Source organism: Leuciscus leuciscus (genome assembly GCF_965113295.1).
Source record: "Leuciscus leuciscus genome assembly, chromosome: 11".
Taxonomy (NCBI): Eukaryota; Metazoa; Chordata; class Actinopteri; order Cypriniformes; family Leuciscidae; genus Leuciscus; species Leuciscus leuciscus.
This window is the reverse complement of record NC_138735.1, coordinates 15,902,990-15,916,950: the sequence shown is the minus strand read 5'-3', so window position 1 is coordinate 15,916,950 and position 13,961 is coordinate 15,902,990. Positions and strand designations below refer to the sequence as shown.

General features: G+C 45.7%; 2 protein-coding genes and 1 long non-coding RNA gene across 3 annotated transcripts in view; 1 reads left to right on the top strand and 2 right to left on the bottom strand.

The window, feature by feature from the left end:
• LOC309509902 (sialic acid-binding Ig-like lectin 13) overlaps window positions 1-13,961 on the bottom strand; it is an 88,620-nt gene that overhangs the window by 26,672 nt on the left and 47,987 nt on the right. The window lies entirely within an intron of this gene.
• On the bottom strand, window positions 242-2,611 carry LOC309509918 (uncharacterized protein). Its single transcript, XM_082184914.1, has 3 exons — window positions 2,180-2,611; window positions 1,523-1,574; window positions 242-1,307 (listed from the first exon to the last, which is right to left on the bottom strand). Exons 1-3 carry the CDS (start codon window positions 2,353-2,355, stop codon window positions 1,122-1,124), a joined length of 414 nt encoding a protein of 137 aa, XP_082041040.1. The 5' UTR covers window positions 2,356-2,611; the 3' UTR covers window positions 242-1,121.
• LOC309509927 lies at window positions 1,524-2,079 on the top strand. Its single transcript, XR_014210121.1, has 2 exons — window positions 1,524-1,884; window positions 1,948-2,079. It is a non-coding gene; the product is annotated as an uncharacterized lncRNA (long non-coding RNA).

The window sequence follows — 13,961 nt, the reverse complement described above, 5'->3', positions numbered from 1 at the left end:
CAACAACAACAAATATTTATATAATATTATATAATATAAAATACTGATTTTAATGTATTTTATAATGTTTATATATATATATATATATATATATATATATATATATATATATATATATATATATATATTCACAAAATATATCAAAAAAGTTGTGATAGGAGCAGCTGACCAGACAAATTAATGTTGAGTAATGTTGTTGTATAAAAAAGTACCACAAATCCCCCCAAACACAGCATAAATGTATAGTTTAGAATTAAACATAAAAAATGACATTTGTATATAAAAAAAAATAGCTCTGCAAATGTGTGGGACCCAAAGACCCTTTATGTAAAGTTGAAATGAGGACCGTATGAGGGTTAGAAAGAAAATTCTTAAAGCAACACCAAAGATTCTTTTGTACCTTAAAATAATGTTTCCAAAATCGTTTCAGTGGTTCAGCAACTCGTAACAGGATTAACGGCACTTCTGCATTCGCTTTGCGGCCCTCTAATGGCTATAACCGCACTATGCAAGTTTGCCAGATCGTGTAGTGGATCTGTAGTTCGAATGAGACATAAGAAACTACACATTTGACTTGCTTTACGGTAAGCGTTACTATAGCCGATAGGTGGAGCCTGTATAAAAAATAGCCGTTTCTGATGTCGCAATACATTATACTTTCATAAAATCATGCAACATACTCTACCTTGTCTTGGACATCGTTATTTCCAAAGCCGGTGCTGGATAAACAAATAGCGTGCGTGCAACGGTATAGGCTAAATTATTTACGACAGCGGTAATGGACAATTCCGCTTCCAATCTGTAGGGGGACCGAAGAGGAAAAGTGCTTTGGTGTTGCTTTAAGAGCTTCCTGGGAAAATTTTACTTGGATTAATTTTTCAAAAATGTAAAAAATGTAGACATTTTATACCTACTATATATAGGTCAACTCACACTGCACTGACAGACAGCGTCCATCGCGGACAATCACCAGATTACAGTACATCACTTCTCAAGACATTCCACGACTCACAAACACTGATTGAATGATTGAAAACAAGTGGCGAACAATAACAGATTTCAACAGGGGAAACTGCGTCTGTCCGTGAAGTGTGAATTGGCTTTAAGTGAATCTACAAACCCTAAGATACTCTGTACACTATTTCTGTGTATTCATCATGCTTGGAGAGTGTCTCTGTGATGCAGTAGTTCTGCTGCTCTGAGATGTCAGTCTTTTCATAGTAGATGATCAGTGTTTCATCATCAGAAATTTCATTGGTCTTGATGTCACTGGCAGTGTTGACATAATCCACATCTGTGATTTTAACCTGTGCACAATGAAAACAGATTACAATCATGTTTTATGTGCAAAATATTTTCATATGTAACATCTTTCACATAATTAGCTGGAAAAAATAAATGAATTTTTAATAAATGAATGGTCACAAATATGCTTTGATGAATCAATAAATAAGAAATGTCTAGAAAACTAAACTTTTATGAACCAGATTTCTACACAAAAATTTTACAAAAATAAACTTACCTGACCAGAACGATTCTTTTCATTGGCACTGGGTTCATTGAAAATCTTTCTCCTAATAAAGAAGGAAGGTCGAAATGTTTTAGAAATGTTTATTTTTGCAGTGGCAAAAATTATATTCAAATGGATCATGTGTAAATTGGCAATGACAACAGAAATATTTTGCAAAACAATGTGGGATTCTTAATACGTGTAAAAAAGGATCACCTCTCGTTTCTGAAGAGCAGAAAACAACATGTTATGAAAAATAACATATGTTTGATGGTTATAAATAATATCTTCACATTTGCCTCAATATTGACATTGAATATTATACACTTGATAATAAACAAAATAATTTAAACATTTGAACTTCATTTTTCACCGTACATGAATCCATTATATTCTGACAAAAGGAAACAATTTTCTATGTCTAGGTAGATGAGAAGAAATTAAGAATGATGTACTGTAGTATTAATATATTGCATGTGCATGACTGAAGCGCTTTCTAATAGTTTGTTTGATCAATATATGAAGTCAAACACAAGTGAATCAGTTTTGAACTGACTGATGCTTAAACACAAGAAAAATGCAGAGTACATCTTAAAACAGGATGTTTCAAAAAAGGCATAACAGGAAAACACCTACTGTTTAATTCAGAATGAAAGTGAATATTTTTACCTTGCACAAAACCCAAGGGCAGAGAGCGTGAGAACTGTCACAATTCCTCCCACACAACCAGCAATCAGAGGCATAAAGTGTCTATCTTGTCCTATAGGATGTGAAACAATTGTAATTCCACCAGAATGCGTAGATTCTCTACCGTGGATCTCTTTGCCTCGTGCGAAAACGGCCATTGTCCTGTGTTCTTCTCGCTAGAGGCCGAGGATGCCCCCCTCGCAAGGAGGCACTGGCCCATCCGTGGCCCAACGTGCTGCTCTACGCATTTCCTCCCCTTTGCCTCATAACTCCGTCTCTGGCCAGGGTGAGGGAACAGAGCTTGACCATGATTTTGATAGCTCCCAAGTGGCCCAAGGCACCGTGGGTCTCAGAGATTATCCCTCTGCTGTATGCCCAGCCATGGCCATGAGGGCCATGACAAACCTTCTATCCAAGCTAACGGGGAAATTTACCACCCGCACCCAGACAGGGTGGCCCTCTCTGCCTGGCCCTTTAGAGGGCCAACTTAAACACATTGGGGCTCCCCCCACGTGTTGTCGCCACCATTCAGTGTGCCAGAGCCTCTTCTACATGGTCCCTTTACAATTGTAAGTGGCATGTGTTCGAAGTGGTGTGAAGGGCGACGGTTTACATCATTATCAGTGTTCAATCGCTGATATTTTATGCTTTTTGCAGGACTTTATGGATAGTGGAAGATCCTTTACTACTATTAAGGTCTATTTAGCGGCTATCGCTGCATGTCATGTAGGGTTCGACAGTGCTACGGTGGGGCAACACCCCCTTATTCGAAGATTTATGAAGGGCGCGTGCTAGGGCTGTCACTTTACGTTCGAAAATCAAATGCACAATCGATCGGACCAACCAACACAAGTTTCGAAAACGAAAATAGGGAATCGATTTTAATGGCTTCTCTCGGAGCGCGTCCAGCTCGTCACGATATGCCCGCAGCGTATGTCTTTAGACATGGAAAATCGATTTTACAATTGATTCAATGAACACTTATGTCTCAAAAATCAAACAGGATTTTTTCACAAAAGTGACAGCACTAGCGCGCGCCACTCTCTTCCAGCCACCAGGAGAGCATTTCCTGAGTGGGACCTCTCCATGGTCCTGGAGGCATTGTCTCAACAGCCGTTTGAGCCCCTGGGAAGTATTTCCCTTAAGATTTTGTCTTTCAAGACAGCTCTGCTCCTGGCCTTGGCATCTGCCAAGTGTGTCAGTGATCTGCATGCACTCTCTGTCCATTCTTCGTGCACTAAATACTCTCTCAGTGGACATAAGGTTTTTCTCAGGACCAAGCTTGCTGCACGAGAAGCGAATCAGAATCAGAATCAGAATCAGAAAGAGCTTTATTGCCAAGTGTGCTGCACCCACAAGGAATTTTTCTTGGTACTGAAGCTTCCAGTGCACATATACAAATACAAATACAACAAGAAACATAGTAATACAAATTCTAAGAATAAAATATATAAAAAAAAAAAAAAAAAATAGTATAAAAAGTAAAAAAAAGGGGTCACAGTTGGGTTTAGTCTGAATAAACATTTACAGATTATGAACATATTTACAGTATTTTGAGAAGTATGAATAATATAAATATAAATATCACCTGAGTTAGAGAATATTACACTAGACAGTGGGAGTCTAGTGCATGTTACAGATTATGAACATATTTACAGTATTTTGAATAGTATGAATAATATAAATATAAATATCACCTGAGTTAAGAGAATATTGCACTAGACAGTGGGAGTATTGCACTTGCAGGCATATGCCTTGGGGGGCATGTTAAGTGTTCAGAAGGGAAATGGCCTGTGGAAAGAAACTGTTCCTGTGCCTGGATGTTCTTGTGGCCAGTGATCTGTGTCGCCGTCCTGACGGTAACAGTTCAAACAGGGGGTGTCCAGGGTGAGTGGAGTCTGTGATGATTTTACCTGCTCTCTTCCTCACTCTGGAAGAGTACAGGTCCTGGAGGGTTGGCAGTGGGGCACCAATAATCCTCTCTGCTGTCCGGACTGTCCGTTGTAGTCTCCTGATGTCCGATTTGGTAGCTGAACCAAACCAGACAGTGATGGAAGTGCTTAAAACAGACTCAATGACGGCTGAGTAGAACTGTATCAGCAGCTCCTGTGGCAGATTGAACTTCTTCAGCTGGCGAAGGAAGTACAGTCTCTGCTGGGCCTTTTTCACAATGGAGTCAATGTGATTTGCCCACTTCAGGTCCTGAGAGATGGTAGAGCCCAGGAACCTGAATGACTCCACTGCTTCCACAGTGCTGTTCATGATGGTGAGAGGGGGGAGTGCTGGGGATTTTCTCCTGAAATCCACAATCATCTCCACTGTTTTGAGCGTGTTCAGCTCAAGGTTGTTATAGCTGCACCAGACAGCCAGCTGTTCAACCCCCAGTCTGTAAGCAGACTCGTCACCATTTTGGATGAGACCGATGACGGTGGTGTCGTCTGCAAATTTCAGGAGCTTGACAGAGGGGTCTTTAGAAGTGCAGTCATTAGTGTACAGGGAGAAGAGCAGTGGGGAGAGAACGCACCCTTGGGGGGCGCCAGTGCTGATGGTGAGGGTCCTGGATGTGAGCTTCCCCAGTCTCACTCGCTGCTGCCGGTCTGTCAGGAAGCTGGAGATCCACTGACAGATTGAGGATGGCATGGAGAGCTGAGTCAGTTTGGCTGTGAGAAGATCAGGGATGATGGTATTGAAGGCCGAACTGAAGTCCACAAATAAGATCCGTGCATAAGTCCCAGGTCTGTCAAGATGTTGCAGGATATAGTGCAGTCCCATGTTGACTGCATCATCCACAGACCTGTTTGCTCTGTAAGCAAACTGAAAGGGATCCAGAAGGGGTCCAGTGATGTCCTTCAGATAGGCCAACAGCAGTCTTTCAAACGACTTCATGACCACAGACGTGAGAGCGACAGGTCTGTAGTCATTAAGTCCAGTGATTTTAGGTTTCTTGGGAACCGGAATGATAGTGGAGCGTTTGAAGCAGCAGGGAACTTCACACTGCTCCAATGATCTGTTGAAGATCTGCGTGAAGACTGGGGCCAGTTGGTCAGCGCAGGCTTTTAGACAAGCAGATGAGATGCCGTCTGGGCCTGAAGCTTTCCTAGTCTTCTGTTTTTTGAAGACTCGGCTCACGTCCTCCACATAGACCTTAAGCTCAGGTTGGATGGCAGAAGGGGGGAGGAGAGGGGTTGCAGGAGGTGATGGTGGATGTGTGAAGTGCACATCAGAGCGGGTGTGAGGTGTGAGTCTGGGCTTCTCAAACCTGCAATAGAATGCATTGAGAGTGTCAGCCAGTTGTTGATTCTCCACAGATGGGGGGGATGGTGATTTGTAGTTGGTGATGTTCCTCAGGCCTCTCCAGACTGATGCCGGGTCGTTGGCTGAAAACTGGTTTTTCAGCTTTTCAGAGTAGCTTCTTTTAGCAACTCTGATCTCCTTTGTCAGTCTGTTTCTGGCCTGGTTATACAAGATTTTATCCCCACTTCTGTAAGCATCCTCTTTGGCATGACGAAGCTGTTTGAGTTTCCCAGTAAACCATGGTTTATCATTAGTGAATGATAAGAATGTCCTGGTAGGAATGCATGTATCCTCACAGAAACTGATATATGATGTTACAGTATCTGTGAGCTCATCCAGATCGGTGGCTGCAGCTTCAAAAACAGTCCAATCAGTGCAATCGAAGCAGGCCTGTAGATCCTGCTCTGCTTCGTTGGTCCATCTTTTTACAGTCCTTATTACAGGTTTAGCTGATTTCAGTTTCTGCCTGTAGGTCGGTATAAGATGAACCAAACAATGATCAGAGAGCCCCAAAGCTGCCCGTGGGACGGAGTGCTCGAATATGCTCACTCAGGAAAGATGCAGGTGTTTTATACACTTGGTAAGGGGCGGGGCACTTAACTGGCATTGGACACGTGCTCCTGTCTGTCAGGCTAGACTTGGTGCAATTGGATGCTTCAGCAGAGGTCAGGTGTGGATGCCCTTCCCATAGGTGGATCTCTCCACTCGATGTTTCAGAGATTCGGGGTTACGAACAGTAACCTATTGTTTTCCAATGGTTTTTAAAAAAGGGGAAAAAATCGGCACACCATGGCTCCAAAAATGTGAAAAATGTAACAATAGATTCCCACACAGGTGGTAACGTTTCGAGCGTTAACTTTATCTGAAATGTATTTTACACTTTTTGATTTATTTATTCAAAAACAAGGCATGGATAGGCTAAATGATTTTTAGCAATGTAATGTGACAGCACATCCATATTTAATATTTTCTTTATGTCTTGTACCGTTAAACATGGTATCACTTGGATGAATAATCATATGCAAATGATTAACAAATGAGGATATGCCTAAAACTAGGTGTTGTAAGCTCCATAATAGGGTTACTTCGGGGTGGAGACACATGTGTGCGCAATTTTCCACTGACTGTGATTTATAAAAGGAATCTTGCGCAGGTTCTGTCACGACTCTCGGTGATGAACCCAAACGCAGACAGTATGAAATTAACAAGGTTTATTAATGACAGGAAAAACAAAACCAACGAGGGGGCAAACAACACTGGTAGGGAAAATAAAGACTAACAACACTAGACTAAGACTGGACAGTTAACTAGACTATAAACTCACAGCAGATACAAGACTAAACAGCTCTTTGACAAAACTCTTAACAGGATCACAGGGGTGATTACAAAATGAACCAGCACAAGACAGCAAACACAAGGGGATTAAATAGGGGAGCAAATGATAAGGACAACAGGTGATACTAATAAAACAATAACTAACTAAATAGGGGAGCAAATGATAAGGACAACAGGTGATACTAATAAAACAATAACTAACTAACTAACGAGGAGAACAAGGGGGCGGGGTTAAGGGAGGAGACAACACAAGCACACAGCCCAAACAAAAGGCCATGTGCTTGCACACAAAACATGGGTCTGTCATGATCCTGCCTCAAGACTAGAGAAAATCAAGGACACGAGGGCAGAATCATGACAGGTTCTGGAGAACGAACGGTTCTCTTACGAGAGGTACTCTCGTACTGCGTAAGTCTTACGCTAGGGGAAAATCTCTTTTCCGCGAGATACTGAAGCCAAAAATTATCCTTAATTTTGAAATAATGTAAAATGCGTTGCGGCAGCATGCAGACACAGGCAAGACGGCTTGTGCGCCTATTGGCTGCCCTGCGGCAACTGCAGCAGCCTATCGATAAGGCCTTTTCGTGACGTCAGCTCCAATGGGGGCGCTTCGCGCCCAATACGTCACGTCCCGCCAGAATGGGCGTGGTCTAGGGCTATAAATATAGCTTCGAGAGGCTAGCTCACTGATTTTTCATCTCTTCAGCGAAGCTCTCGCATCGCTGGATCCGGAGAGAAGCCGCGCCGTCTGAAGAAGCCTTTCAGCGGGACGAGTCGACACTCTGAAGCCGCTGGCCGCGCCGCCTTCAGTCGCCTTCCTGCTGCGCTATCCGGCGTTATATCCTTTCTCTGCTACTGTGTTTTGTGTATGTGTGTGTGCTCGCCGCCGCGACACACACTCTCATTGCACTAAAAGAGCCGGGCGTCTTTTTCAAGACGCCCCTTTCCTGAGGATCACGCAGCTCTCGCGCTCGCTGACGGCGACTGCCCTCACTGCGAGCCAGTTACTGCCTATGGTGACTCTGAGGACTCACCTGGCATCCTTCTCCGAGACTGCTCCTCCGCCCCCCCCCCCAACCCGCAAAGCTCGCCGGTTCGCCCACTTGCCTTGCCTGTTTGGGGGATGATACCTGCTCTCCCTCTGTTCGAGCCGCGCAAACCGCGCCGTTCACAGGGGATGTCAGGAGCGGACGGTCGCGGGGCTAGCTTTCTCTCTCCCTCTGTTCGAGCCGCGCAAACTGCGCCGTTCACAAGGGAGGCTGGAAGCGGACGGTCGGGGTTAGTTTTTCTTTACGTTACAAGAAAGCTACCCTGCCCTTGCGCCCCATTCACGCGTCACTCACCGGCGAAAAGAGAACTCAGTTCCCTGATTAGGCGACTGGAAATATCAATATTGCAGCAAACGAGCCTGTTGTAACACGCACGCTTGCAAGCAAACGCCGAAGAAAACATGTTGACGCTCTCTTATATGCTCTTGCATCTACAGTGCCCTCCACAATTATTGAACCCCCTGGTAAATATGATCAAAATGGGCTGTAAAAAATAAATCTGCATCGATTATCCTTGTGATCTTTCATTAAAAAAATGTGCAAAATTCTAACCTTTCATTGAAGTAAAAGAATTGAAAGTGGGGGGAAAATCACATTATGAAATAAATGTTTTTCTCCAAAACACGTTGGCCACAATTATTGAAACCCTTTTATTAAATACTTTTTGCAATCTCCTTTTGCCAAGATAACAGCTCTGAGTCTTCTCCTATAATGCCTGATGAGTTTGGAGAATAACTGACAAGAGATCAGAGACCATTCCTCCACACAGAATCTCTCCAGATCCTTCAGATTCCCAGATCCATGTTGGTGCTTCTTCTCTTCAGTTCAGCCCACTCATCAGGTCAGGGGACTGAGACGGTCATGGCAGAAGCTTCATTTTGTGCTCCACAACAAATTTTTGTTTTGATTTTGATGTTTGTTTTGGATCGTTGTCCTGATGGAAGATCAAACCACGGCCCATTATAAGATTTCTAGCAGAAGGCGTCAGGTTTTGATTTTTTATCTGTTGATATTTGATAGAATCCACAATGCCATGTATCTGAACAAGAAGTCCAGGACCTCCAGCAGAAAAATATGCCCACAACATTAAAGATCCAATGGTATATTAAATTGTACACATGGGGTACTTTTTATCCTTGTGTTCACCAAACCCATCTAGTGTGTTTGCTGCCAAAAAGCTCTGTTTTAGTCTCATCTGACCACAGAACCCTGTGTTGTTTGAAGATCCAGTCGTGTCTGACAATTAAATTTGCTGGAATTTGTTTTTGGATGAGCGAGGAGGTTTTTTTTTTAAACCCTCCCAAACAACATCTGGGGATGTAGGGGTTGTTTGATAATTTTTTTTTTAGGCTTTCTGACCCTAAGACTCAACTAATCTCTGCAATTCTCCATCTGTGATCCTTGGAGAGTCTTTGGCCACTCAAACTTTCATACTCGCCGTGCATTAAGACAGTATAGACACACGTCCTTTTCCTGGCAGATTCATAACATCTTTAGTTGGTTATAACTTCTTAATTATTGCCCTGATGGTCAAAATGGGGATTTTCAATTCTTTAGCTATTGTCTTACAGCCACTTTCTAGTTTGTGATGCTCAACAATCTTTTGCTACGCATCAGAACTGTATTCTGTGGTTTTACTCATTGTGATGGATGATTAAGGGGATTTGGCCTTTGTGTTTCCTCATATTTAAACTCCTGTGAAACACGAAGTCATAGCTGGACAGTTTCATGTTCCTAGTCACCCTGGTGTACTAAAAAAGGTAAATATTAATGGGAATATACTTCAGAGATATTTTACTCGTAAAAAATTCTAGGGGTTTCAATAATTGTGGCCAACATGTTTTGGAGAAAAACATTTATTTCATAATGTGATTTCCCCCCACTTTCAATTCTTTTACTTCAATGAAAGGTTAGAATTTTGCACATTTTTTGAATGAAAGATCACAAGGATAATCGATGCAGATTTATTTTTTACAGCCAATTTTGATCATATTTACCAGGGGGTTCAATAATTGTGGAGGGCACTGTATACACCTTTGTGTTCCCCCCTGTGGCTCAGTGGCGAAATCTTAGGTTTTTTCGCACGAGAGAACGAGAGAGATATATTATGCCGCCAATGCTTCGCTCTGTCAGTTCCCTGAAAGGCGACTGCAGATGTGCATTTTGCAGCCAACGAGCGCGTTGTACAACCCGCTCGCCTGCACCCAAACACCGTTTCTATGGTTCCCGTGCGTCACTGGCGAAAGGAGAAAAGGGTGTTTTTAGCCCCGCTGCGGCCGGGCCGACCTCCACTCCTGACACATTTCTCATTCCCCTCTTAAGTTCAGGTGACTGGAAATGTCAATATTGCAGTGAGCGAGCCTGTTGTTTGCACGCACGCCTGCAAACAAACGCCAGCATGTTGACGCTCTCTGATAATACTCGCGCTAACTGAATGTCTATGTGTCTTCCTCTGTGGTCCAGTGGTAGATCATCAGGTTTTCGCGCGCGAGAGACCTGTGTTCGAATCCCGGGTCTACCGGCAAAACAAATTTTTGCCGTCAATTCTCGCTCTGGCAGTTCCCTGAAAAGGCGACTGCAGATGTGTATTTTGCAGCCAACGAGCGCGTGGTACAACCCGCTCGCCTGCACCCAAACTCTGTTTCTATGGTTTCCGCCTCTGAAGTTCAGACGACTGGAAATGTCAATATTGCAGTGAACAAGCCTGCTGTAATACACGCACGCCTGCAAACAAACGCCAGCATGTTGACGCTCTCTGTTTCTATGGCAACTTCTCGCTCGTTCAGTTCCAGTAAATACGACTGTTCCAGTGTATTCTGCAGTAAACAAGTCGGCGAAGCAGCCCGCTTGCCTGCACACAAACGCCGCTTTTACGGCTACCCAGATAAATCCCATAAGAGTGTATTTTCTGGTGTCCCGGCCACGGCCGATGGTGTTACGAATGTAGACTAAATGCCCACTGCCCAGTGCTCATTCCTACACACAAACACAGCCCGTCACACAGGGCTCGCGCACATGAAATCGACCCAGATCGATTGCGCATTAAACGTGGTAAATGTGCCCACTGCCCAGTGCCCACAAACACTACGTTCCGCATATCTCAAGGTTTCTGTAAAAACAAAACCAACGTGCATTCGCTCTGCTCAGGCGGACAATGCTCTCAGTGTTGTAAATGTGCCCGCTATCCCGCGGCCACATTCACACATAGACATGACAGGTCCTACGGGACTCGCCCAGCCCTCCCCTCTCGGTTGACCACCGCAAAGGAGTCGAGCGCGGGCATTCTGCCCGCTGTTATCAGCGCGCCCCCTGCCTCGAAGCGCGACGCTTATGTTGCAGCACACCGAAGCCCCTCTGTCGCTGAGCGACCAGAGCGCGCTCCGCATTCAGCCCCTAGCCATTCGTGCAGATGCATGGGCAAGGCTACCCGGGGGTTTTGAAGTGGGTGCTAGACATTATAGAAAGAGGCTATTCGCTACAGTTTCGCCGACGCCCTCGCCGCTATGTGACGCGCGTCGAAGCTACGGTAAAAACAGAAGTAGCACCACCTACTTCGAGCCGAAATTTTTAAACTGTTGAGCAAAGGGGCCATAGAGCCTTTATCTCAAGCTCAGAGTGAAGGAGGGCTATACAGCAGATACTTCCTGGTACTGAAAAAAGACGGGGGTCTCAGACCCATACTAGATCTAAGGCAACTGAACAGAGTGCTTGCGAAGCAACAGTTCAGAATGCTCACGACCAGAAAAATCCTCACGCAGATTCGCCGAGGAGATTGGTTTGTGTCAATAGATCTGAAAGACGCATATTTTCAAATACAAATAGCGTCACGTCACAGGCGACATTTGAGATTCGCCTTCGAGGGCCAGGCATATCAGTGCTCAGTCCTACCGTTCGGCTTGTCTCTAGCCGCTCGCACCCCTCAGACTACAGGGCATGCGAGTATTGAACTACTTGGACGATTGGCTGATTCTAGCTCAATCTCACTCGGTGCTCATAGAGCACAGGACCATTTTGCTCGATCACCTCGAGAATCTGGGTCTCCCAGACAGATAATATCTTTTCTGGGCACAGAACTGGACTCGCTGTCTATGATAGCGCGACTGTCACCAGAGCGCGTACTAGACATTCAGCTCTTTCCGCTGCGGCGCATCTGTCCCGCTCAAGAAATTTCAGAGGATGCTAGGTCTCATGGCCTCAGCATCATCAGTACTTCAGCTGGGCTTGCTTCGCATGCGCCCGCTACAGTTCTGGCTGAAAGCGCGAGTACCGCGCCGAGCGTGGGCTTCAGGTCTGCTTCGTCTCAAGGTCAATCAGAAATGCATCGCAGCTCTGAAACCTTGGAAAGCAAACGACTTGTACCAATCAGGTGTTAGCCTGGGGACTTCCTCGAGTGTGAAGGTAGTGTCTACGGACGCCTCCACCTTGGGATGGGGAGCACTGCTCAAGGGCAGACCGTTCTTCGGCCAATGGTCAGAACGGGAGAAGCTTCTACACATAAACTGCCTCGAAATGTTGGCAGTAGACAACGCACTGACGTGTCTTTGTCCCCAAATACGAGGACACCACGTCCTGGTCCACTCGGACAACATGTCAGTGGTGTCCTACATAGATCGCCAACCTGCACAGGCTGACAGAACGCCTCCTGGTGTGGGCTCAGCGCAACCTGCTCTCGCCGAGAGCAGCGCATGTGCCAGGGCTCCTAAACGTAGGACCGGACAGACTGTCCAGGAACAATGTTCCGACAGGCGAGTGGCCTCTACACCCACAGACAGTCCAGCTGCTGTGGAAGAAATTCGGCAGAGCGGAAGTAGACCTGTTCGCGTCTTAAGAAAACGCTCACTGTCTGGAATTTTTCTCCAAGAGCAGGGACGCGCTGGCTCATGTATGGCCCCGCCGCCCGCTCTATGCCTTTCCTCCCGTCTCTCTCCTGCCTCAGGTGATAGAACGGATCAGAGAAGGATGCTCAGTGCTACTCGTAGCGCCGTTCTGGAAAAACCAACCCTGGTTCCCAGTTCTGATGCAGCTAGCAAGCACTGCCCCATGGCCAGTGCCAGTGAGGAAGGACCTCCTCTCTCAGGCCAATGGCTCGTTTTGGCATCCGCGCCCAGAGCTGTGGTCCCTTCATGTTTGGGCCATCAACGGGTACCCGCTGACCTCCCAAGCGGAGTGTTAAACACGATCACGCAGGCTAGAGCTCCGTCTATGCGACGTCTCTATTCCTCGAAATGGTCAGTGTTCTCCAGCTGGTGCACAGCTTGTGGCGTGTTGCCCCTAGACTGTGGGGTGACGGAGGTTCTCTCCTTCCTACAAGAGCTGTTGGACAAGGGCAGGACCCCTTCCACGCTCAAAGTGTATGTGGCGGCCATAAGCAGCGTTCTCAAAAACAACGCTGGGTCAGTCAGTAGGAAGGAACGATTTAGTCATCGTCTTCCTTAGAGGAGCTGAGAGACTGAATCCTCCCAGACCTCCCTCAGTCCCTGTATGGGACCTTTCTACGGTGCTGGAAGCCATGAAAGGTGACCCATTCGAGCCTTTACAGACGATTGATCTTAAACACCTGTCTTTCAAGACAGTGTTTCTTCTGGCTCTCGCTTCAGTGAAGCGCACAGGGGACTTACACGCGCTCTCAGTAAGCGCGACGTGCATGGAGTTTGGGCCTAATGATTCAAGAGTTATACTCAAACCTAAGCACGGTTATGCTCCAAAATCCCTCAACACACCGTTTAGGGCGCAGGTCATTTCCCTGTCAGCCCTACCGGTCTCTGACGAGGAAGGAGACGCAAGCTTCCTTTGCCCAGTCAGGGCATTAAGAGCTTATGTGTCTCGCACGTCTGTTTTCAGACAGACAGAGCAGCTCTTTGTTTTCACTCTACGGACGTTCTAAGGGACTTGCCGTTTCGAAACAGAGCCTATCCAGTTGGATAGTTGATGCTATAGCGCTGGCTTATACCTCTAAGGGCTTACAGTGCCCTTTTGGAGTCAGAGCACACTCCACGAGAGGCGTGGCCTCGTCGTGGGCTTGGTCTAGTGGGATTGCCTTGCAAGATATCTGTATGGCGGCAGGCTAGGCCTCCCCGTCTACATTT